Here is a 26,704-nt window from a genome sequence, read left to right on the forward strand (position 1 = left end):
AATACTAGTATAACCTATGGTAGCCAGCATCGAAAAAGTCACAGTAGTGAGGGGAAAAAATTGTTCTTCCCTTAGTGCCTTGCTGACAGGTAAGACAGCTGAGAATTAGTATTTTGGGAGTCTGTACCAGCAGTCTTCCTTTCCCTGGTGATTAGCTCAGGTTGTCAGTGAATTAAATCAGTTTATCCTCTGAGATAACTTTAATTGATTTAAATGCTCTCCATCTTTAATTGAGATGTGGGACAAGAGAGTGTGTAACTTATACATTCTTAAGCAATGCTGTTAGTATGACAAAATGGGAAGAACATTTAAGAATTTTTTAATATAAGTTGTATCTGACAGGTGAGCATCTCAGTTGTTAAACTTACAGTATTCAAATAAAAATATCTTCAAGTAACTGCTGAGTAGTTAAAATGAACAAGTATTCTACAAAACAGTGGGGATGTCAGCGTTGCCATGGTTAGGCACATTGCATTAAACTTCTGTAGTATTTCATCTTCTCTTTTCCTCTCACTTAAACCGTGATCAGTATGTTAAGCACTAAACAATTAAACCTATTGTGCTGTGTAAAATACTGGGCATTTCTCAGCTGTTCTGTCTGATGTGATTTTTCTCCTACTCATACTTTTTGCTTTTACCATTCCCCTGTCTGCCCTCTATTTAAAGCTACTTATTATAAAGTCCCTTTGAATTTAAATCTGCTGAACGCATTAAACTCAGACTCCTCCATTTTTAGGTAAGCTTTAGCTGCTATTTAGATATTCTTGCAGACTATCTAGTGGTGCCTGGACTTTCACCTTGAGTGTCACTTTCCAGAAACTCCACGTGCTCTACTTTGAAGTGCATGAATTGTTCATAATTGGGGTTTTGAGGTCTGCCTTCCCCTAATATTTCACAACCTATAAGCTCAGCTTTGCTGTAGCCAGCAGTTGTTATATTTTCTAAAGCACTCTGCCTTAAAAATTAAGTCTTACCATTTTTCTTAGTTCTGTTTTGCTACAATGCTTGAGATGTAACTCACAGAACAGGTGCTTTACCATCAAGAAAAAGATCTACTTATCATGCAGATTTCAGCTAAAAAAAAATAAAACAAAGGTTTCAAGAACTTCCAAAATAAACTAACTCAATGTTCCTTTTCTCCCCAACATTTTTTTCTTCAAAAGGCTTCACCCTACACTGCAAGGGAATCAAATAACAATATTGAAATTACAAACTACTTATATCATAGTCAAAAGAAATACTAAGCTATTCAGAGCTTAAACGTCATTTACTACAGTCTGTTGTGTATATAAAAAAATACTCCTATCTCCCATAACCAGCAGGTGGTAGGGATATATTTGTGGTAAAAAGATATAACTTAATCAAAACTGTAATTCCTAAGCTAATTCTCAAGCTGAAATTTGAAAATAAAACAACTCCACTTTATTTGTGGAAATCAATGAGTAAAAAATGTTACTGGATTTTTATGACTGAAACATTGATGGAACATTTACATATCAGTATACGACTTTGCCATATAAAAGTTTCAGAAAACCACTTGATAAGCAACATTTCTACTTGCTTGAGTAAATCACTTCTCCTAATGTTACCAAAATTTGTTTCTAGATATAGTTTGATTTAAATTCAAGGAATTATGCACGAACATTTCATGTATTTCCCAAATCACCTTGAAGCCTCACTTTTTCATATAAGATTTAGTGGATTAGAGAATGGCAAGGCAAATTAAGACCCAAGGTGATTAACCCTTCAAAAGAGGCATGATTAAATATAAGTATGTAACTAGTCCTCTTGAACTCAAATGCAGTGTTATTAGAAGAACAGTTTTATGAGAAGTAGAAAGAGTACTCTTCTACATCAAGTCTGATAACAAGATCAGACCATAAGATTTAAGTAAATGAGCTGTTATTGCCTATTAACCCTTAAGCATAAAAGCCAATCTCAACTTGTGCCTGATGAATTTTTATCTTGATTTTTTTTTCTCGTTATTACAGATGGAGTCTCATCCTTCTGACTATCTTAAATTTGCCAATCTTTTCTATTAAAAGGTCGAATACGGGCACTTATTATTTTGCCAACATTTAATTTTTTAAGTTAATATTTTTTGAGTTAATATTTTTCACACTGGCAACCTTCGTCATGCTGAGTTATTTTGGGAAGTTTTATCTAAAAGGTTTCTAGAAAAAAATGTTAGGGAAATCTTTCCTCACAGAAAGGAATAGTATAATGTTTTTATTAAAAATATTGAGTCCTGCCCTTTTGATGAAATAGGAACTTGAGAAATTTGAAGCACATTCCTCTTCCTGCTGCCGTTACAGTGTACCCAAACAGCGTACCTCTCTCTCTGCAGAGAATGTATGTGTTCTCTGTACTTCTCCCTCAGCAAATGGATGCCACCAGGATGTTGCATTCCAGACTTGCAGGAGAGGATAAAGGCAGCACTTTAGTCTTTTGCAGGAAAGGGGAGAGTGATAAAAACCAGGTGGAAGAAAACACCCTGAATAAAATGGAAAGGGAGGGAAGGGGGGAAAAGAACAGCATTAGTAGTAGGTAGCAATAGAGGACTACAGAATGTAAAGGTGTAATGGGAACCAGGAAAGAAGCAAGATTGTATTGGAAAGGAACAGTGGAGGCAAGGAAGAGACCAGTAGTCACACTGGGTAGGAAAAAAAAGGTCAAAAAAGAACAAAAGCTATTACGAGAGGAGGCATCTCCATTTGTGGGAAGGAAGTAGCAGAAGCATCTTTTCTGACAGTAGCTTAGTTTTAGTGTGGTTTAGTTACAATTTGAAATTGCACCTTGAGGCATTTTTTTTCTACAAACCTGAAATTGGGCCCATGCAGACGAGAGCAGTCTGATGCTAACTGCTTTATTTACTACAAGTGATCTCTGCCATGGATCTAAACCATCAACTATACCAGTAAACTAAGTGGGAATCAGGATGATCCTCCAAACGGGACACTTGCCATCTTCCCTTTTTAATTAAGGAAATCAAATGCAAAAACTACTTAGAGAAAATGCTCTATTTGCAAGTTCAAACCTTCAAGTTACATAATGTCAAAATCAATCTTTTTTCATAGAACTTTATTTACTACCCTATGCATACAAATTGTGATGCTATCTGTAATGTTCAAATCAACTTAAACTTAGAAGACACTTGGGAAACTAAATCAAAATCTGATTATATAAAGTCAAAAATTTTCCTTTTACTCTTTTCTTAGATCAGTTAAAGCCATCATTTCATTGACTAACATGAAAGATACGGCATAAATGTCAAGGAACACCAGAAGAGATAACTTTTCATAATTTGTAGCCTGTGCAATGACATTATTATACTCTTATATAAAATACTCCTCACCAGGTCTCTGTGGCGCAATCGGTTAGCGCGTTCGGCTGTTAACCGAAAGGCTGGTGGTTCAAGCCCACCCAGGGACGGGGCATCATCTTTTCAAGGCCAGGTTGGATGGGGCCTGGAGCAGCCTGGTCTAGTGGGAGGCACCCCTGCCCATGGCAGGGGGGTTGGAACTGGCTGATCTTTAAGGTCTCTTCCAACCCAAACCATTCATTCTGTGATTCTATACTTTTACTTCTATGAGAAGTTTCCACCAAAATCATAGGTGAATTTTGTACATTACAGGATTTAGGTGACATATAGCAGAGGTACATGTTAGAGTTCTACCTCATGCATGTTAGAGTTCTAAACAAATTTATAAACATATGAAAAAAAAAAGAAGTTATAAAATTCAGGCTTCTCTGCAAATAAAGACAAACCCACAATCTGTTAATGCTTCTTTGTAAAGATTTTCACCGTTACAGTGTTCAGCTCCTTGGACGCTATCTACCCTACACTATTATCTGCCCTATCAGTTTCTCCTGCTACTTTTTCTGATGGAAATTCTTTTATCATCTAGTATGGCATGGGGATTCTGAAGGAATATTTTTTTTAGCTTTATCTCAAATAAGTACAACTTCCCATATGGGATCTGTAGCAGCTGTAGTATCATCAAGGAAAGTACATTCTTACCCTCTCACTGAGGCTGAAAAAATTACATTAATGTATTGTCAGTTGTAACATGGCTTACTTAATTAGGTACCCAAGTACTGGGAGAACTCCCAAAATGAAATACATCTGAGGCAATTACTAGATATACAACGTGAAGCACTTCAGAGCTTTGATCTCCAGATGCTACCTTCAGAAGGTCCATGTGCAGTACACCCTTACTCTCTCTAAATGGTTAACTTAGATGTTTCATGATTTGGCCTGTGTAGGGGATCAAATAATTATTTCAAATGGAAAACAGGTTTTTTCCTTGGGATTAAATAACTAATAGCATTACTGTTAGAAAAGAATTCTCCAAGAAGTCAAGAATCTTGATTGCAAAATACTTTTCAGATTAAAATTAAGGACTAGCCTTATTATCTTTAAATAATGTCATGAAAAAGTGTAGAAGAATAAAGCTGTGTATCCCTTTGTATATCCAAAAATATTTGTGTTAGAAATACTGAATCAACTTGCAATAATATTCTCTTTTGTTTATTTTATGTCTCCACATTGTTGTTATGTTATTTGTAGCAAAGGTCAGTTCTTTATGACATTTCCTATTTTCCTTCCTGAAAGAACTCCGTACAGCAGAAATTACCAGTTTCCTCTGCATTTTTGTTTACTTCAAAATACCTTTAGAGTTTGTCTCTTTGACAGTGGATTCCAAAATATGGTACAAAATTCAGTCCCCAAAGCCACAGCAAGGCCATGCCTAAACAGAGGACTCCTCCTGTCTTCCAGGAGAATTCACATACCGTTTTTACAGTTTGGAACGAAGTGACTAAATTATGCCACCCTTACTTCTTAGAAAAACCTGTACACAGATTTCCCAGGTCTGGTTGCGTTGCAAGGAACATCTACACAACTACTGCAGTGCCTTTAAGGGCAAATCAATATGCAGAAGTATTTGATGCTAAAGTTGTGGCATTCATACAATATATACTTCAGTACCTTTTAAATTACATAAATGGGAGGAATCAGGAGATTCACTTCAAATGCTCACTTCGGATCTGAATTAAAATGCTACCAAAGACATATTCGTACCTTCCAACAAAACAAGGTTATCATCTGGCACAGGAAAAGAGGCTATGTTTTTGTGGCAGGGGTAACTGGAACAACAACCACTATTTTCTTTGTACCTTGTATAACAAATAAACTAATTTCAGAGACTTTATAAGTTATATAAACATTAAAATATTCCTCGTTTATTCAGGTCATCTGAAAGTACAGATGTTACAAATAGTTGCAATGGGCACATCACTTACAGGAACTGTTGTGCTTACTAATGAGAACTGGAGAATTATTGTGGTAGGATTGTTCCTTCGGAAAAATGTGTTTTGCTTTGCATAATACCACAAGATTTGAAAAACAGAATGTAGACACATAATGGAAAAAATATACTCTGTGCTGCATGGAAAAGTTGCAGGTTTGTGTACGGAGTACAATACACATCTTGGAAGCCTGGGCAGCTCTTACATTGGGGTCATTTCTCACCAGAACTTCATAATCTTCATAAAATCATAGAATGGCTTGGGTTGGAAGGGACGTTCCACCCCTCTCCCCGCCATGGGCAGCGACACTTTCCACTAGATGAAGTTGCTCAAGGCCTCATTCAACCTGGGCTTGAAAACCTCTAAAACCTTTCTTTGTCATTCCTACACAAAAATCAGTATACTATTTAAAATAAATGTTAGCATTCTTAAAATTCTGCAGAAGAAAATATTTTATCCTTAACACAGCGGTCAGAGTGAGTTAGTCCAACGCAGGGACATATGTAACTAATTACAACAAATGTTCTCCTTTGAGGTTAGGGCCAAAATATTAACACTTTATTCAAATTAATATTGACAGGCCTAACATCTAGGCAGAAGATACTGGCCAAGTTTACTTTATTATTAAAAAAACCCCCAACCTAAACATAACCATCCAAAGCTTTATGGAGGGTGGACCAAACTGCAGCAACCCAGGTCCAGACACGGCACAGGCGCAGCCGAGGGACGGAGCAGGGCAGCAGAAAACCCAGTGGGAACACACACCAGGCAGCCGGCTGGAGCTTCAGCCCTGTTTTCAGTATGTGAGAGTTAATTGATAAGTTCTGCTGCAGCTTGTTTGTATGTTTAATTATCTTGTAATATAAATCTGTTTTATATCAAGAGATAACAGAAAATCTCCAGACATGGATGAATAACCTGAAAGGACAAACACTCTCTTAGAGTTGCAATAATTTATTGATGTGCTTGTCTTGTAAGATGTAGCTGCTTTAGATCAGGAGATAACCTGAAGGAAGTCTCCAGACATGGTTGGATAACCTAAAAAAATAAACATTCTTTGAGGATTTACACGGTTCTTTTGTCTAAAACTAGTCTATATACCCACTGCTTTTGTAAGACGGCATGCCTTTTTTACAAGGGCATCCGATTCGGCGCTGAACTGTAAAATAGAATTATCATCTTTGCTTCAAAGACTTTCTCATTTTCAAAATTTTACCAGCAAACGAGTGTTTCTCACAAGTAGCTGAGATGTTTCTTCCCACCAAGAACAAAACACCAGATGTTTTAGTGCTGATTTAGGGAATTTAGACATTAGGAAGAAATTCTTCACAATGAGGGTGGCACAGGTTGCCCAGGGAAGCTGTGGCTGCCCCACCCCTGGAGGTGTTCAAGGCCAGGTTGGATGGGGCTTTGGGCAGCCTGGTCTGCTGGGAGGTGTCCCTGCCCACGGCAGGATGATCTTTAATTCCATGATTCTATGAAATAAGCGTGTCGATTGTACTGCAGTCTCCGACGGCAGGAAGCCATGCGGACGGCTTCCACCCCTGCCGCACAGGCCGCGAACAAACCCACACGCTGAGATAAATCCCCGAGGACTGTAAAGCACCCTAAAATCCACCCTCCCCCCAGCTCCCGCCCTGCCTCAAAGCCTTCCCGCCACAACCCCGGCCCCGAGGCATGCTGGGAGTTGTAGTCCGGTGCGCTGCGAAGAGAACTACAGGTCCCATAACGGCGGAGGGAGGCGGCGCCATTTTGGGAGCGAGGGGTGCCGGGGTTCCGCTGCCCCGCTGGTCACCGAGGCGGCGGGACCCTCTGCCCTGAGGTTGATCCCTTCATCCGCGTGTGGCTGCGGCTTCGGCTTCAGGTTCGGCTGCCGCTTCAGATTCAGCTTCGGCTTCTGCCTGGCCATTCGGATCCGGCTTGTGGGGCGGGGGGCCGGAGGAAGGATGTTGGGGGCGGTGCTGGCGCGGGAGCCGGGGCTGAGGCAGGGGGGGATAGGGGGTGCCTTACACATAGAAAAGAGCTTTGGTTGGAAAAGACCTTTGAGTTCAACCGTACCTGTCCTCTGCTAAACCATATCCCTGAGCACCTTGTCTTCTCTTCTGTTAAACACCTCCAGGGATGGAGACTCAACCACCTCCCAGGGCAGCCTGGTCCAGTGCCCAATTACCCTTTTGATGAAGAATCCCCTCTGTTCCTCTCCTCTGGCCCTCTATTCCTCTCTTGTGAGATCCCACCTGCAGTAGTGTGTCCAGTTCTGGAATCCTCAGCATAAGAAGGATATGGAGCTGTTGGAACAGATGCAGAGGAGGCTACAAGGATGATCTGAGGGCTGGAGCACCTTCATATGAGGGTAGGGTGAGAGAGTTTGGCTTGTTCAGCCTGGAGAAGAAAAGGCTCCAAGGAGATCTTATAGTGACCTTCCAGTACCTGAAGAGGCTGCAGGAAAGCTGGGGAGGGACTGGTCATAAATGATTGTGGTGATAGGACTAGGGGGAATGCGTATAAACTGGAGAGGGGCCGATTTAGACTGGACTTGAGGAGGAGTTTCTTCACGATGAGGGTGGTGAGGCACTGGCACGAGTGCCCAGGGAAGCTGTTGCTGCCCCATCCCTGGAGGTGTTCAAGGACAGGTTGGATGGGGCCTTGGGCAGCCTGATCCAGTGAGATGTGCCTGCCCATGGCAGGGGGGTTGGAACTGGATGGTCTTAAAGGTCACTTCCAACCCAAACTATCATTCTATGATTCTAAGAAATATTTCCTAATGTCCAATCTGAACCTCCCTGGTGCAGCTTGGGGCCATTCCCTCTCGTCCTATCGCCTGTCACTTGGGAGAAGAGACTAACCCAAGTCTCTACAACCTCCTTTCAGGCAGTTGTAGGCTGTGACAAGGTCTCCCATTGGCCTCCAAGGTGTGGGGTGGGGGATTTGGGGCAAGGAAAGCGTGCCTCACACCTGGCTGTGGGGAGGAGGCTGAATGCCTTAGCCCGGGTTGTGGGGAGAGAGTGCCTCGCACTGGGGCGCGGGGCGGCAGGTAGTGGCCAACCCCCCTACCCAGAGCTGGGATTGTGGCTCCTGGCCCCTGCCTCAGGCACCTCACTCCTGGCAGTGGCACCCTGTGCAGGAGCAGTACCTGCTGTCTGGCTCTGTGCGAGGGACGCTGGCCTGCGTGCTTTGTCACCTCCATCCCAGAAACAGGTGGTCAGGCAAGCAAAGCCAATTGGTTCCCCCTTTTTGCAAGTTCTGTCGCGTGTGGTGCCTTTTTCCATTTGGAAATTTATCATACAAATGGAGCTTAGGCCTTAATTGAGCCTTCTGCATGTTTGACAGATTAGTTAAAGTGGTAATTCTGCGTTGCAAGCACCAGGCTGGTGACTCACGTGTGCCGGCTCAGGCTGAACGTTCACAACCAGTTCTTTGCAGAAATATGACGCACCTGTGCGTGTCCCATTCAAGAATCAAGGCAGTCACATAGACTGCACTTTCTCAGTACATACTTTGTCCCTGACAAAGAATGCAGGTGGGGATGCTTTCACATGCAACTTCACTGTCCCAGAGGATAGTCAGAGAAAGTCTGTGAAGGATTAGCAAGAAAGGGTGTTTCTGTGTTGAACAGTCACAGAGCAGCATCCTCCATCATTGGAGATGGAGTTGTGCCGCAACTGTTTATGTGCTCCATTTTCATTCCACATCAGAATATGGGCCCTGCTTAAACACCATCCCAGAAGACATATGAGAAGTAGAAACTAATAAAGCAACTCTGTTATTTTCTCGGTCCTGTTCTTGAGTGGACATAGAGTAATGGTTTTTGATAGATAGGGGGTCGAGTCCACTGATTCATGTAGTCTCATACTCTCTTTCTAATTTAGGAGAAGGAATTGAGGAGCTGAAGGTAAGCATAAAATCTGTATTTCTTGTGAGAAGGAAAGACCATAGTACCCACAACATTGTCTAACCACCTCTGAGGAAGGAATGATAGTTACATGGCCACATTTCTCCTGCTTCTGACATTAGTGCTGTCTTCCATGTAGTAAAGTCAAATGAAAGCAGTAAAACGTCTTTGGTTCAGACATTTTGATACTGAGGGTGGCAGAATTCTCTTTCTTTGGATATTACATGGGAAAGTGCCCAGAATAACACCTTTTCATGTGAGTTTTGCACATGAACATGAGATGATACTTACCAATCTCCTTTAATGCTACGGTTTCTTTTAGGATAAATTAAAAAAACCCCTTCATTTCTTGTCCAGAATGAAAAGCATGGGATATTTTATTAATATTTATTCCTAGAAAGTTGAAATGTTCACATAAAATGGTAGATTAAAGCCTCTAGTAGGAAAAATTCTTTCTTGTTTGATATGGGAGTCGGGATATGCTGAATAAACTACTTGGCACTTGATTTGTTGTAAAGTGATTATTGTTTTTTGTTGCATTCTGTCTAGATCTCAGGAATACAAAGCAACATCCAAATAATAGTTGGATAGTGGTGTGACTGCATGTCACAGTGTTCAATGCCATCTTACTTTGGCTTTAATTGCTGTCATCTCTCTGAATCTTTCTGGAACTTTACTGGCTCATTCTGAGATGGCAATCTGTTTGGGACAGGGATTGCTTTTTTGTTTTTATTCTAAGAAAACATGCAACCAAGTGGTCTTGGTTCTTAACCAAGTTATTTAGATTTTCCAAAACGAGAAACATAATAACAGATTGCAGATTTAATTTTAAGTCTTATTTGACTGTACCAAATTTAAATGCCATCCAGCATCTTTTTGATTAGAATTAAATGAATTAGTTGAGTTCAGTTTGTATCACAGAAAATAATCCCTGTGATAGAAGTATTTGTTTATTTGTTGGTCATGTTAGTTGTGATGTCCGGCGTTGGTTAGTGCATTGGGTTTTGGCACATGTTTATACTGGAAGAGATTTATAGCACTCGGCAGATTGGTATAGGTCAGTAGAGAACAGGAGTTGCTGATGTAGTTTTTCAAATATTCACATTTTAAAAAGTGTGATTTGTAAATTATGTAAGATACATCATAAAATATGACTGATGGATTAGTACAGCACTAATGTGTTTCTTTGCTAAAGATGTGCAGTAATGTAGCAATTTTGTTTAAACAAGACTTCCAGTAGGTGAAGTAGTGAAGTAGTTCTGCTTTTCTTCTCATTGAACACATTTTAGTTGTGACTATGGAGGATGCATATAATAGGCCTGAAAAACTTCTGCTTTTTCATACTTTACTTTAAAAATGTGCACACTGATAATGTATTATTTTTTATTCTAAGATGCTTCATGCTGAAAGTAGCGTAAGGCTCTTGGAGCGTCAGGATGAAATAACAATTGAACCATGTTCTAAAAAAATGAAGTCAACAGAAGGGGCTTACAAGAAGCTATCCGATGATGGTAACCAAGGTATTCAAGAGGAAGTGAACACTGAGAGAATGTCAAATGGTTTAATACCAGCGCATGCCTCAGATAACCAAGAGCAGTATGAAATGCAGAAGCAAGAGAAAATACCTGCTGGTGCATCAGGAACACTGAATGAAGTGCTTCCTGAATATAATACAGTGCTTGGACAGCCAATTGATTCAGAAACTGTGCAGAATGTAAATTCTCAATTTGCATCAGTAAATGACACCGAAGTTGAAGAAAAAAGAGATCTTCTTATTAAAAATAATGGTGGTGAAGATAATATTAGAAATGGCAGTACATCATTCTCAGTAAACAGAAATGCATCAGATGAGGATTTTTTTACAAGCAAAGAATTTATTGGACCTATTTACAAGCCTGCTGAAAGTAACAAACAGGATGAAGCTGGCAGTTGCAATGAACATAGAAGCAGCAAGGGAGATCAGAATGAACTGCATGAAAAGAGTGCTGAAAGAAAGGAGGCAAATAAAATGCAGACGACTTCTGCTGTACCAGAAATAGATGATGAACTGGACCAATTCTATAAAGAAATTCACCAGCTGGAAAATGAAAATTTGGATACTAATTTTGGGGAAAAAGAAACTGAAACTTCTCAGGAGCAATACTCTCCATATAACTGTAGTCAAACCTCACAAGAGGATTATCAGTGTGTGTTGTTGGGCAGCCCACAACTGTTTTATGAGAATGGACAGCGTTTCTTTGGGGAACAGAACAGTCAGAAGGCCAGCAACGAACAGCAGTTTGTTGTGGAAACAGGTGTCTGGAAAACTGAAAATACCTTTAATGGACAAGTAGATTCTAAATACTGGAACTGTTCAGTGCCTGAATTCAGACCTGCTTGGCAGTCAGCTGGCTCTTTCATAGGACCTCAGGGACCTCATCCTCCTAGATTCAACAACCATCAATCACATTTTCAGATACTTAATTCCCCACTGCAAGAAACAAATGCTCTCGCTTCTCAGAATGGTGAACTTCCTTGCAAAAAATATCATGGTTGCCATGGAAATAGTGATATCAACTGTCACGGTCCATTGCTTGATCAAAGTACCAACTATGCTGGTCATATTGATATCCATACTACTCAGGTCTTCAGGAATGGAAATAATGACCAGTATGAACTCCAAAATAATGACCAGAACAGACTCCAAAATAATGGTTTCTGTGAAACCAGAAAAGAGTGTTGGAAGGATCCAAAAGCTGACAATACAGAAGGAATGGACAGCTTTTCTTCCTTGCAGTTACCTGAAGAAAGATTTGGTTCTTCAGATAAATTCCTCCTAATCTTAAGAGGCCTGCCTGGTTCAGGAAAATCAACACTTTCTCGGTAAGTAAAGACTTAAAGCTTGAGATGCTTATTCAAATCACAATTTTTAAGATTGTTTTGTTTTAAATCTGTAAGCACTTTGCAGACTTTGGTATTAGGCTGTTAAGATGCAGTAATTTTTACTTAATGAGGAGAGATGACAGTAAATATTAAAAAGATTTCCTTGGGCTTTCTTTAGAGTTTTGGTGAGCAGGATCTGGTTTGTGCTAAATCTAAAATGTTCTGTATCCATTAAATTGCATAATCATTTATTATGAAACTTTTAGGTATACTACGATGTGATGGTCTGCCTCTTATTGTTTTTATTCTTAACTTCCTTCATTTAAAAAAAATCCTCTGTCAAATCTGTAGCATTGGTTTGAACCAGAATTACTTTTTTATGCTCATGCAGAAGTCTTCCCAAGAGTTCCCTCTTCAGAATGGAAGAGTTAAAGAGTTAATATATGTAGCTGAATGTAGAAACAATTGTGCGCTGTTATTTCTAATGTATTTCTTGAAACAATGTTGCAAGCAATGCTTTTAAAGTAGCATTTACATAGTTTAGTAATACTACAGATTATAAAATTATATTTGGTTATTGTCTGGTTTTTTTCTCATCTGTGATATATTACCTATTTTAAATAGGGGAATTATTGGGTCTAAGAAGTCTTCTGTATTATAAAATTATCTGTCAAAGTAGGCTAACCAGGATACAGGTTGGGTGACCATTTCAGTTTTGAAGAAAAATCAAGGCAGTATTTGTGTGTGTGTGTGTGTGTGTGCACGCGCGCTAACTCGTTAAAGTGAGCATTTTGGTTTCAAGATGAGTTTTGTATGTTGAACTAACATCTTTTATTAGATCAAATAGCATGTCTGGAAAAAGTGGGTGAGCTGCTTTAATTTTTATATATGCTTTGATGTCACTGTCCTACTATGTTCAAAGATAGGTGTTCAGTTGCAGGGAAGATGTAGGGTGAAAAGGGTGGATTACAGCAGTTGGATAATACTGCTATAATGTGCATTTCAGGCACATATTGATGCTGACTGACCTGAAATTTGATTCTCTTATTAGAAATGTATTTATTGGTTTTTCTTTTTCCATCTCTCAAAAGTGGAAAATTATATTTTTTGTGGCTTTAAATAATAACGATGGTTTCTTTGCACAAATGTGCTTTATGTTGTTTCTGTTTCCTAGTTCATGAGCCAAGGATAGATTTTATTGCCAAATTCTTATTAGAAGTATGTGAATTGTTCCATACGTTGTCAACAAGTATGGGGTTTTTTTTTAATTTAAATTATAATTATAATTATATAATTATAATTAAATTATAATTTAAATTTTTTTAAATTAAAACACTGTGAATTATGAAAGAGAGAATTGTCAGGCTTTTAAAATGTTATGTTTTAATTTAATGGTTTAAAACCAGGCTACAATCATTGCTGTAATAATTAAAGTTTCAGGTCATAAACTCATTACTTTGTGATAGCTTGTCTGTTATTTATAGGGTAAGGGTTCTGTTACTCTGACTCCTTTGGTAGTGCCTTTATCTTCCCAAATTCTGTAGATTTAGGAATAATCATGCAAACATAGTTTACAATATTAAACCTGTTATGTAAGTTATATGGGTTCTTAAATACATTGTGGTGTATTATGAACTTCAAGGAATAATAACAAAATACTTAAAGAATAAACTTTCTTGATGGATTTGCAAGATTCCTGAACCCTCATCACTGTGTTTCTTTGTTGCTACAATTAATGATGTTTGGAAGATACAAGAGAAGAATTTGAGTAAGTGTATTATTCTCCAGAACATTGGGCAGAGTCAGTTCCTAGAAACAGAAATAAAAATGAATGGCCCGGTTGTGCCAGTAGTGTTGATTCTTCAGTTTATACACATTGTTACAGAAGCCTGATGGTCAGGCCCCCAGGAGCTGTAGGGGTGTGTCTGTCTACTCAGCTAATAGAAGAATCCCACTTCCTATTTGCTATCTTTTTTTGTTAAGGCAGGTGGTCCTTACTCTTCAGGATGTGTGTATATATGTTCAGCATAAAAAAAGTGAGTGTGGAAGATGGAACCATTTTTTCTAGAGTTACTAATTGGCAAGTGTAGCATACTGTAAATAAGAAATATGGGCCATGTGTGAAATCATGGCCGAGCAACTTATGAATATAAATTCTGGTTAAATATTTTATACAGGAGAGGAAGGGATATGAAAAAAAAAATACTGTTGTATGTGGTGTATGGTTTACTGGTGTTGTTTTGTCTATGTAGAACAAAAATAGGCTTTGAATCCTCCCTTGCTGTCCTAGACCAGTGTAATACACATCCTATTACATGACATAGGCTCTAGCAAAAATAGTTATTGAACAGTGTCCAAAATGTGGCTGCACTTCTGATGTATCATGCTCTGCTTTCTGAAATAGCATTGCTATTTATCCTGAAGTAACCATAATACTTTGGAAAAGAGCGAAAGATCAGGAGGGGAAAAACAGCTTGTTTGTAGTTTCAATCATATTACTTGAAAGTTGCATCATTACTAGTTTCTTCAAGTCCCCAGTAAGCTGAGTTTTGTTACAGATCTCTGTATTTTAGAAGAAGAAATAAGCAACAGCATAGTTGTGGGACAAAAAAAATCTGTAGGGATGTACAGTGTTCCAGTCTTTAAGCTGCGATCCGTAACAGGTCTGTTGTTTATGACAGGTGGCAAAACATAGCAAGTTCCTTGTGTAGGAATTAAACTTAGGTAGCTCTTCCTGCAGGTATATATGAGAAAGCTTGGTAACTTAGAACTAACATACTTTGTTCTCCTATGTTGTTTGGGTTTTTGACAGTTCTTTCCTGTTCCCAGCACCTCAGCTGTAGAGCATTCCACATACTGCTAGTTTGGTTTGGGTTTTGTAGTCTTTGGTTACATTTCCTGTTTCTGAGCCAGATTAATTGCCTGTATTTCCATAGACAGTGATATCTGAGTATTGTAGTGGGCTATAAATGTTCTGTGACACAAACTGGCTGTTTTATCATAGAATCATGGAATGATTTGTGTTGGAAGGGACCTTAAACATTATCCATGTCCAAACACCCTGCCATGGGCAGGGACACCTCTCACTGAATCAGGTTGTTCAAGGCCCCATACAACCTGACCTTGAACACCTCCAGGGGTGGATGGGGCATCAACAACTTTTCTGGGCAAGCTGAGCCAGTGCCTCACCATCTCCATCATGAAAAATTTCTTCCCAATAATTCATCTAAATTTTCCCTCTTTCAGCTTAAAAATGCTACCTCTCCTATCTCTGCATGCTTTGATAAAGAGCCCCTGCCCAGCTTTCCTGTTGCCCACTTTAAGGACTGGGAGGCTGCTATAAGGGTCTCCCTATAGCCTTCTGTTCTCTAGGCTAAACAAGCCCAACTCTCTCAGCCTGTCCTCATATGGGGGATGCTGCAGCCCTCTGATCCTCTTTGTGGCCCTCCTCTGGACTCACTCTAACAGATCCATGTCCTTCCTGTGCTGAAGAGTCCAGAACTGAACATGGTGCTCCAGGTGAGGTCTCACGAAAGCGTAATAGAGGGAAAGAATCACCTCCCTTGACTTGCTGGCTACACTTCTTTTGATGCAGCCCAGGATGTTGTTGGCTTTCTTGGCTGTGAGCAAGCATTGCCAGCTCATGTTGAGCTTCTCATTCACCAGCACCAAGTCCTTCTCTTCAAAGCGTCTTTCAATCCATTCTCCTCCCAGCCTGTAATTGCGCCTTGGGATTGCTCCTACCCAGGTGCAGGACCTTGCACTTGGCCTTGTTGAACTTCATGAGGTTAATGCAGGCCCACCTCTCCAGCCAGTTGTTGTCCTTGTTTTTTGTTTTTAAATTTAAATATACTACAAAAAACAAAAATAATCAAGGAAGTTTGTAGTAACGCTTATTCTAGATCACACTTTAAACAGAACTGTACTGTTTTCTCGATTTAACAAGGTTTTCCTTTAAACCCCAGTTTCCAAGGATTTCCTGTAAGTAAAGTTTACATTTGGCAAAATGGGAGTTGCTTGTTGGGATGGTTAATGTGGATTTGATTTGACAGATTCTCAGGGTATTTATCAGCAGGTAATTATGCTTGGTAACTTTGCTATTATCATTTTCTCTGACTTATAGGTATTCGTTTGCATGCCTGGGCTACATTTAGGATGGATTTAAATTGTCTAAATCAGCAGTATGATGCTTATAGAAGGTTTGACTGTGGCATTTCATGACAGTGCAAATCCAGAATTCTTGAAAAGCTTATTGGATTTTTGTAATATTCCTACATAGTCAATTGCAATAACTTCTATGATTAATAAACATAGTATAAAATATTACAACATAAAATAAATGTGAACATATTAATAGTGAGCATTGCAGCCGTGTCCCTCTGAGTTCCCCCCTTTACCCTCATTGGCTTCTTCACAGTATCTTTCTTTGTTTGCTAGAGCATGCTTAAATTTATTCTGTAATCATTAATGTTGACAATGCAAGGCAGAGAACGTAATACAACTTATTCTGACCTACAAATGAAGTAAACTTCTAGACAGTAAAATGTCCATGTTGCTTGGAAATGGGGGGTCTAAAAGCCTGGGTAAATGTGAAATTTCCATTATAATCTTTTTCTCATTTTTTCTCTTTTTGGATTCTAATTTGGATTTCTGTGTTTTATTTATTACAAATTTGATTTGCTTTGTTTTTTGTTTGTTTTCTTCCCATAAAAATTCATAGTATTTTATAGAGCATGTTCTGTCAGATTTTGTTGAAATTGGTCTATATGTCCAGAAGGCACCATGGAATGGCATTGTCTTATGAAAGGAAGATAAAACACACTAATGAAGTGGTTTAAGTGATGTGAGAGGTGATTGGTTTTCTCCTGATTTGAAGGAATACATTCGGGGATGGTTTTCCTGTTAACCTGTTAGCATTTAACTATGAAAGATAGGTAAGACCAATATAATTCCCTTCTAGAAACTGAGATATTAAAAAATCCTATCTTAAATTTCTTATTATATATTAGACTGAAACTACACTTCTACAAGATGTGGTAATCCATGTAGATAGTTAGCCACTTCTAATGTATTACTTCTGAGAGTCTTATTTTAAGTAGATTCAACTGCTAAAACTTAAAAAAAAGTAGCTCAGGAAAAAACAAGGAGGGAAGCATTGCTTTCTTCTGAGTATGAATTCCTGTTGCTTGTAGATCCAGCGAGTGCCAGAGTTGGTGAGAAAATAGAGGCAAATAAGAGTGTGTTGCCAGGATGGGGAGGGAGGGCATAGAACTGGAATAGAAGAATATAGGATCTTGAAAGAGCAAGGACACCATTCTATAATCCTGACTTTCATTAGGAGGGCAGTCTTGAAAGTTTATTACGATCTTTTATTTTTTCCTGAAAAAAAGGGAAATTGCTGTAAACATTACTAGTTCTCTTTTGCTGTTCCTGTTTGACCCATGTTGTGTATGCAAGCAGCATGGGCAACAGTCAGAAGAGGGCATGTTGAGAGTTTAAGGTGCTGAAAAAGGATTTAAATATCCAGTTCATTTCTCAGCTGCATCTGGATTCCTCAGGATCAGACTGGCTTCTAGAGATAATTCAAAATGAGAATTTATATGGGAAATGTTAGTAAATGCATTAAAATATTATGATCTACTTAGAACTTGCTTCAATATAACTATAAATTATATGGTTGCAAACATCTTTTGGCGGGGGAGGAGAAGGAACAACAAATACAGAAAGAGTAGAAAGGGGAAAAATATATTGCTTTAATTTGGATTAGAATTATTGGTAATACATATGAGTGTGCTTTTATAAACCAGTTTGAATTATGCAAGATCTTCAGAAATAGGTTATAGTTAGACTTATTTTAGTAATATTCTTTTCTCTTTTTTTTTAATTTGAAAAATAGAACTTAAAATAATTTTGTGTTTTCCTTTCTTCAATAGTATCCTGCTTGGTCAAAGTCGTGATGGCATCATATTCAGCACTGATGATTATTTTCGCCAACAAGATGGATATACCTATAGTGCTACTCAGCTTGGTGATGCCCATGACTGGAACCAGAAAAGAGGTTTGAATTAATAAGAGGAGTCCTATTAATTGATGCTTATATTTAGAAAATAGAAGTATAACATAATGTTCACGTGTGTTAATAGTCTATATGAAACTGAGTGTGTGTTTATATACAAATATATCTCTTAGTATAGGCTGTATAGAAATACATGTTTAAATTATCCTTTAAATTTTAATTACTGTATGTATACATGTCAAATTTTGAACTTAAAGAGGGTTCTGAGTTAAATTTGGAAAATCTCTCTTCTTTGTGCTGCGACCTGCTGATTTCTTACATGTCATCTTGATGACAGAATCAATCTTTATAATGCTGGAAACAGTAGAGTATCCTGTTCTTTTTCCAGTATCTTTCCTGATCTGAAGTTCATCCAAAACTGATGGAAGGATGTTTCTGAGGAAGATTTTAGTTAATTTGTATAGATTAGCAGTTTTAACTAAAGTCATCTTTCTTAGTACTTAGCAGTGTCCAGAGGCTGAGTTTAATTGGTAAGGAAGTGGATACCTGGAGTAAGAAGGGTAACAGACAGATTCTTGTTCTTTCTGTCGCAGTTCTCCAAGAGTCTCATTATCTGTTTTGTCTGCTCTGAGGGGTGGACAAACTGAGCAACTCGGTTATGTGTGCATGCTGATTATGCTCTGTGCTACAGTGTCTAGAGGGTGGCTACTTTGCATCAAAAAATACAGAGAGCCAAGGAAAAAAGATATTCTCCACTTTTCTTTCCACTTATTAGAATATCAGTTATAAAGTGCACTTTTGAGGTTGGAGTGCAGCAACAGTAAATACTTCAAATTAAGTTTTCAGTAGGAGCCTAAGGAGTAGAAGGGTTGATAAGGTAGTACTTCATGGGTGAGAGGGCTTGACACTTCACAATTATGAGACCACCAAACAATTCTCACTTGATAATGGCTTCTGGCTGTTTCTGACTAGATCTTAAGATCTTTCTAGTTCTCTATCAGTCACTTGGTTACACAGTAGTTTTGATAACCAGAGCAGTATATGATTTAGTTGTTCTTGTTATCAAAATCACTGAATAAGAACAGCTGTGTCATGGTGTATAGAACACCTCCACTGCAAAACACTTGCTAGAGTAGCTTTGGGTTGAAGTTACACTTACTTCTTACTTCCTGGTTTGACCAGACAAAGCTCTCTGACTTGAAGTAGTTGAGAAGCTCTTGGTTTCATTTGTGCATGCATCCTTGAAATACATGAAATGAGAACTTCATGAGAATGGTAATCCTCATGGTTGTGATTTTTGTCTGATGAGTAGGTCTAGGTTAAAGTTTCATATAGATTATGTCAGCTGCATACATCAGTTATGTATATACTTGCTAATATTCATATGACAACATATTTAGCTAGGGCTTTATAATCCTCATGTCATAATTATGGAGAAGGCAAAAATGTGCTTTCTTCACAAATGGGAAGATTATTCTGTTAAAATTAACCTCCCCTCATTTTGGGGAAGGGAAGGAATTTGCAATATACCAAGTATGAGAAAACATCATTACAAGACCCATTTAGGAATAAGAATTCATTTATTTTGGACAGAGAATTTCAAACTCTCAAATATTTATAAGACAGTGAATTACATACCCGTGATACTAAAACACATGGGCATTTAATGTGGAGATTGTAAGGTCAAGTGTGCAAATAGTAGGAGATACTAGAATTTGCCATTGCAACTTTAATTGTCCAAGTGTCACTCTTGCAGAGTTTTAGGCCCTTCGAGTTCACTTGTGTGGCTTTGTTGAGTGTCTCCTATTTTGGTTCACCTTGCCACTTACTGGGACTTTTGGATGCCTTTATGGTAAAACCAAATTGTTGAATTGAGGATTATCTGCTTTTTAAACTCTTTTTTTTGTTTGTTTGTTTGGTTTGATTTTGACAGTGACTAATTAGTGACTTTTTATACTTTTAAACAAAACTTTGTCATGTATTACATCAGCACACTTAGTACTTCGATCCATAGTTAAAATGAAATGGTAGGATATGTAAGTGGATTGTAAATCTAATATGATCTTTCTTTGCAAGCTTTTGTAAATTAATGATGGCCCCATTATCTTCATTACGAATTGGCTGTTCTCTTGCTACCTTTATGGATCTTTTCTGAAAGGAATATTTCAAGATTTTTCCTTTATTTTTTTCAGCCTACCAGTCATCTTTTCTAGACTTGAGTTTCTGAACGATCATTTGTGACAGCTTAATGAAGCCAAGGCAATATATTTTTCTTTTTTTTTTTTATATAGCTTTTTCCATTGATTTTAAGTGCTCTGTTGGAGCATACTTTAGCTTTTACTTTTTACCTTCTTTCCATCTACAAAGTTACTTCCCAGCCTGTTCATTTAATTTCTTCCCATTGTATGGATTGATTTCCATCAAGATAAATGCCTAGTCCTCTACAATAATTTAGAGTTTTTCTTTCTTCAGATCCCTGCTTCATTCATTGTAGAGATTGAGCCGTGTTCACTAAATGGGCAGCTATTCAACAGATGTATTTTTTTTAATCTTCACACTCGTTGTGGATCTTGCTTTTCATTAAATGCATACTATTTTAACTTTGTTCAATGGAACATTATTAATTCAACCTGGAAACTTTTTTGCATGAATGTTATTTTAGTGTTTTGAGCTTCGATATATTAGCTCTTTCATCTAGTTCATCACTTTAACTTTCATGTGAGCACTAGTGGTATTATATTCCGAATTTTTCATTGGAAAACTAAGGCACAGCTGCCAAAAACATCTTCCTGTTGGATGTCAAACTAAGCAATTTAGATATTTCCTTCGAGGTATGTAACAGTAATTAAGCTTCATATATTTAGAATATATTTTCACTGTCTTCATATTCAGGTGAGTTCATATCACTTCTGTAAATGATACCTGTAGCTTTTAAAATTGGGCAGCCTGAAAATGAAGATCGTGTAAAGTCACAATCACTTGGAAAGAGGTGGGATAATGTTCAAAAACATTCACCAGAAGGTTTTTTTCCCTTTACAGTCATTCTGACTTGCTTATCATTTATCTCACAATTCCTTAAAAAAAGAGGAATGCTTAGGTCATGCTGGTGATGTGATACAAATTCCTGATTCAACTGCAGAACAAGTCCATCACTTGTGCTGATAGAAGTAGGAGTAGATAAAAGGAAAAAGTGCACAAACACATGTTTAAGGACAGCAAGATAATACATGTGCCCTATAATTATTACACAGCCTTAATTTAAAGATTTCCTAAGGTGCAGTGTTTTGCTTTGCAATAGTGTTTGGGGTTTTTTTGGTTTTTTGGTTTTTTTTTTCCTTTTGCACCCTTTCTCTGTCTTTTGAAAGAAGGACTGCTCGTTTCCTGCAAGAATTTTGAAATGTGAAATTCAGGCATGTTTGTGGCACACATTGCTAGTACTGCTGAGAATTAACTAAAAGATTTTTTTTGTTCTTTGCTTCAGTGTGTAGCATCAAAGCAATGGATTCTTTATTTTCTTGCACAGCGCTTCTGTAAAATAGACAAGGAATTATTGTTACTTTTTCACTGATTAACTGAGACACAAAGAAGCAGAGAAAGTTGGAAATCTGCTTCTCCATGTGTCTTAGTTTCAGGCTGCAAAAAGAACCTCATTTACCGATTGATGCATGAAGCAGTTCTTTTCTAAAGATGTAAAAGTTGTGTCTCTTTCTGCAAAGAACGGCAGAGTCTTGCTTTCAAAATAAAAACGTGAAGGAAGTCAAAACAATGAAAATTAAGGTAGGCTATTTGTACCAAAAGTGGGATACTCGAGTACCCTTTCTAGGTGCTCTCCTCTGCAGGCATTCTTTGTGAACTTCTGGTAAGAATAGGTTAACTGCTATCCCGGTTTATATGAAATGGAGGTGGATATCGAGCTCATAAGGGCACAGATCTTGAGTTTTTCACTTCCTTGGGTCTCCTGTGTAGCATTGTATAGAACCTGAATGTCAGAATCATGCTCTGTAGATGTGCTCAAAGTTGTGCAATGTTGTTTTTTTCAGGGACAAATCCTATTAGTGTGAGTTTGAAATCCTCGGAGAATGCTTTCTGGACTGACTATGTAAGGGATTTAGAAGAATGCCTCATCTCAAGATCAAAGTTAGGTTTAGGCATAAGGTAGATGCTTGATTATCAAGACTAAAGCTGTCTTTGGCTTATGAAGAGATACCATTTTAGGCATCAGGGTAATGTTGATGTGTTTTCTATGCTGTGTTCTGGTGGATCTCAGGTAGCTAACAGATTTGCATGTTTTATCCCCTGAACCTCCTCCAACCAGTCTCAGTTCTGTGCTGTAATCTCCAAGATGCTTCTGCTGAGTGAGAAGTATGCTTTTGCTGGTCCAAACTTAAAAAGTATGCTACTTTCTAAGCATCCTGACAAACAAATTGCATCATAGCTGTGCTCTGTCTCATCATCAATAAAGATCCTAAATTGAATGTGCCTTTTTCCCAGCTGCTGTTTTGTGGAACGCAGAAGCAACTTATTATTCCTGAAGCTTCTGTCCTCTTTTGGACTTGATAGAAATCGACCAGTGAGTTCAGACGTTATTCAAGTGAAGACAGTTTGAATTTTTGGTTGTGGTTTTTTTCTAATGGGTCTCAGAAATGTTTCAGATATGTGATGTCTTTCTGTGAAGATCAACTATTAACATTTTGGTGGAGAATTGCAGTACCTTACCACAGGTCTCAGTTGTGTGTGCACCATATGTTATCCAGCAGGGCTGGTAAAGCTGAAACCAGGATATGGTTTCATGCTAGGATCTCTATACCTGACAGGACACTTTTTTCGGCAGTTCTGTTGTGTTGCTTTGACTTCTATACTTCCCATTTACCCCTTTGCACCAATTCACCACCACATGTTTTTTATGCCCTTTGCTTAGGTTTTCTTACCTTGCTTAATTTTTCTTACTTAGCTTCTACTTCTTTCCATTCCTGTCTCTCCATTTCAGTGCTTTTACTCCTTTTCTTAGAACAGTGTATTTCAGTCAAACTAGGTGAGTGAAAAAAACATCTGGAACAGTTTTATTTACATTTACTATTTTATTGGAGTTACGTAGTTGTTTCTTAACTTGCTCAATTTTTCATTGCAGCAAAGCAAGCAATGGAGCACGGGAAATCTCCAGTTATAATAGACAACACTAATACTCAAGCCTGGGAAATGAAGCCATACGTGGAAGTGGTAGGTTTTGATGTGTGATTATACCATCTGTTACAACTTTGCAAACTTACCTTGGCCTGTGGTAAGTTGGTCTGTTTTGTCCAGAAACATTTTCATTACTCAAGTTTCTAAAGAGTGACTGCTTAGTGAATATGAGCCAGCAGTGTGCCCAGGTGGCCAAGAAGGCCAATGGCATCTTGGACTGTATCAGAAACGGCGTGACCAGCAGGTCCAGGGAGGTTATTCTCCCTCTGTACTCGGCAATGGTGAGACCGCTGCTTGAATCCTGTGTTCAGTTCTGGGCCCCTCACCACAAGAAGGATGTTGAGGCTCTGGAGCGAGTCCAGAGAAGAGCAACAAAGCTGGTGAGGGGGCTGGAGAGCAGGTCTTATGAGGAGCGGCTGAGAGAGCTGGGGTTGTTTAGCCTGGAGAAGAGGAGGTTGAGGGGAGACCTCATTGCTCTCTACAACTACCTGAAAGGAGGTTGTAGAGAGGAGGGTGCTAGCCTCTTCTCCCAAGTGACAGGGGACAGGACAAGAGGGAATGGCCTCAAGCTCTGCCAGGGAAGGTTTAGGCTGGACATTAGGAAAAAAGTATTTCACAGAAAGGGTCATTGGGCACTGGAACAGGCTGCCCAGGGAGGTGGTTGAGTCACCTTCCCTGGAGGTGTTTAAGGCACGGGTGGACGAGGTGCTAAGGGGCATGGTTTAGTGTTTGATAGGAAGGGTTGGAATTGATGATCCGGTGGGTCTCTTCCAACCTGGTTATTCTATGATTCTATGATTCTATTGCTGTGATCGGTAAGTGGCATGGCAATAGTTCGCACCAAGTTAAAGATTTACTTGATCCAATTTGCTTAGGTGGAATGAAAGATGAGGCAGGTTGGGGGTAGGTGTAGAGATAACCACAAGTGTTTGTTATAGTGATCTATAATCTTTTTGTTACATTTTGTGCGATAGTGATACATATAACACACATTTTTCTTTGCTTGCTGCAGGCTCTAGAAAAGGGATACAAAGTGGAGTTCCATGAGCCAGATACTTGGTGGAAGTTTGATCCTGAAGAGTTAGAAAAGTAAGCTTTATATGACAGAAATCATTGTGCTTACATGTACAGATTGACAGATAAATATGTACACAAGTATGTATGTAATACATTTTATTCAGTATCTTATTTTTTTAAAAATCCTATTACTAGTGTAAAATGTATTTTATTTAAAAAGGCATTTAGAGATATATTTTTCTGTGGAAGTATTCTGGGTAAATAAACAAACAAATAAATAGAGATCCTGTCCTGTTGGCCTGATAAGTCAGTATTGAAATGTTGCTGGACATGAGTAGCAAAACAATTGACCCTTGGAAGAATCACTGCTATTACACTGAATAATTATTCTGAGAAATTTGTTGCTACAAAATGCTACCAGCAAGAAATAGGTAGAAAACAAAAAGAAATTAAGCATTTTGCAAGGAATGCATCAATAGAAGTGCTTTTTTTTGTCTTTTATAGATGTATCAGTGTCAAAAAACAGCAGTCTGTTGCTAATCAGTAAAGGTTAAAACAAAAGCTCCTATTTTATATTCTTCTATTGCAAGCTTTTGTTAAATTGTCCCCAGTCTTCAGAGGGTCTTACTGTTGAACATAGGTTGTTGGACTTGGGAGTTGAGAGTCCTTGGGAAGCTGCTTCGTATTCCTGGTTAATGTCTCTTTTGTCTTGGATGTATCTGCTTTAGGAATCTGCGAGGTATCAAACCAACTTAGGGACATTTTGAGTATGAAATGTTGTATTTTCATGGTTGATCACAATGAGTGCTCTTGGAGATAGTCATTTTATGTGTTTCTAAACCGACTTGGCTTGTAATTGTTTCAGCTTTGTAAAGTAACCCCTATGTATGTGTGTATAATACTTATGTTACTGATTTGGACATTATTGTGTTTATAAATCTTTTCAAGGTTTTAACTTCTTGCTCCTAAGCTACCACTGACTTACTTCTAGAGATGGAGTCCTCTCTCTGTAGGATGAATTCTAATAAGTTTTCCTAGTTTGAGATGCAACATAGTCATGTTAGGAAGCAGCCTTGGTAATCAGACATTTCTAAGATGTTCAGTGTGACATTTCCATTACATGAGACAGACTGATTTTCTAGAAAAAATCATGTTTTCACATGGCCTTAACAAGTAACAAGATAAACAGACATGAAGTGTTGTTACTGTTGAATTTTATTGTCCAGTCATTTTTTGTAGGAGTTAATACCTTTCCCAAAACCAAAGGAAAACCCTTGAACTGCTACCAGTGCTGCTTGCCAGAAAGTTTTAGCAGCTGCAGTTGCTTTAAATGTTTGAATAGAGGCCCACTGTCTTGCAGCTTTTGAGAGCTGAGGAAAGGTGGTAAAGTTTCATTTTGTTTTTCAGTTGCTTGGGGAGAGGTCTCAATTTTTAAGGCTTTTTTTTTTACCCCCTCTTATTTGTGTGTTTGGGAAATAGATAATGATGTTATTGTAGTTCTGAGATTCTCCTTATGAATTTTGAGCTCAACATTTTGTGCAGTACCTGGGCAAATACTATGCTGATGAAAATTGGGGTGACTGTATTAGTTGTCTGTGGTCATACATTCCAGTTCCTTCCTAAACTGGATCACCTAACACTCTTTGTTTCTGATGGTTGGGATGAGAAATGTACTAGCTTCTACTTTAAGTAGCAAAAGACTTTTGTTGTATTTTGGATCCATGGTCCTCATTTATTTGTTTTTTTAGTGGCAGTTGTCTAGATTGTTAGTAACTTCTATCAAGTGATATAATAGATAGAATTGTTTCTGCCACTGCTTAATGTGCTTGAAACATCTGTGAGAAGGGTCTCTAGGTCAACACTGGGTGAGTTTTTGATGTCAAGAACATGACAGATGTTTTAGTGTGAAATAGATGTCAGTGTCTTTTCCAGTATGTCTGTGAAGTGCAAATTATCTTTAGACTCACTCATGAGTGATTTTGTTCTTAGTTTAGTTTTGTGCACATAACTTCTGTGAAAACATCTTGACTCCACAGACACACCTTGCAGTGGTGTTCAAGACTTCTTGCATAGCATTTAGACCTTTATGTAAATTATTTTGAACTTTGATACCATTTTTAGGAAATCTTGGTAAGAGAACAAAAGAATGGCAAAATCCTTGTAGAAGAGAGAAACATTTTTAATTATTATTTTCTTTAAGCGTTTAGGAAATGTTGGATGAAAAAATTGCCCTCTATCACATGTGTGTATGCTTTCTGAGTAGCTGGTCAGTTGAGAACTAGAACTTCTCTCGCAAAAAGTATATGTTATTCCCCAAAAGCCTGAATCAAATGTAACTGTGTATCATCTGTACCTGTGTATCATCTGTCTTTTGAGATGGATGTTATTTAAATTTTAAAAGAGTTACCTACTTTGTAACTTCACAC

General features: G+C 38.3%; 1 protein-coding gene and 1 non-coding gene across 2 annotated transcripts in view; both read left to right on the forward strand.

The window, feature by feature from the left end:
• Positions 1–3,358: 3,358 nt before the first annotated feature.
• On the forward strand, positions 3,359–3,432 carry TRNAN-GUU (transfer RNA asparagine (anticodon GUU)). The gene has a single exon. It is a non-coding gene; the product is annotated as a tRNA-Asn (tRNA).
• Positions 3,433–7,078: 3,646 nt separating this feature from the next.
• Positions 7,079–26,704, forward strand: part of LOC138734710 (uncharacterized) — a 44,288-nt gene continuing 24,662 nt past the window's right edge. Inside the window, exons 1-5 of the mRNA XM_069882506.1 lie at positions 7,079–7,174; positions 10,596–12,064; positions 17,998–18,122; positions 23,209–23,297; positions 24,274–24,350. Of these exons, the coding sequence (XP_069738607.1) occupies positions 10,596–12,064; positions 17,998–18,122; positions 23,209–23,297; positions 24,274–24,350 (1,760 nt within the window). The 5' untranslated portion in view covers positions 7,079–7,174. The remainder of the gene's footprint in view (positions 7,175–10,595; positions 12,065–17,997; positions 18,123–23,208; positions 23,298–24,273; positions 24,351–26,704) is intronic.

The sequence above is a fragment of the Phaenicophaeus curvirostris genome, chromosome 1 (assembly GCF_032191515.1).
Source record: "Phaenicophaeus curvirostris isolate KB17595 chromosome 1, BPBGC_Pcur_1.0, whole genome shotgun sequence".
In the NCBI taxonomy this organism is placed as follows: domain Eukaryota; kingdom Metazoa; phylum Chordata; class Aves; order Cuculiformes; family Cuculidae; genus Phaenicophaeus; species Phaenicophaeus curvirostris.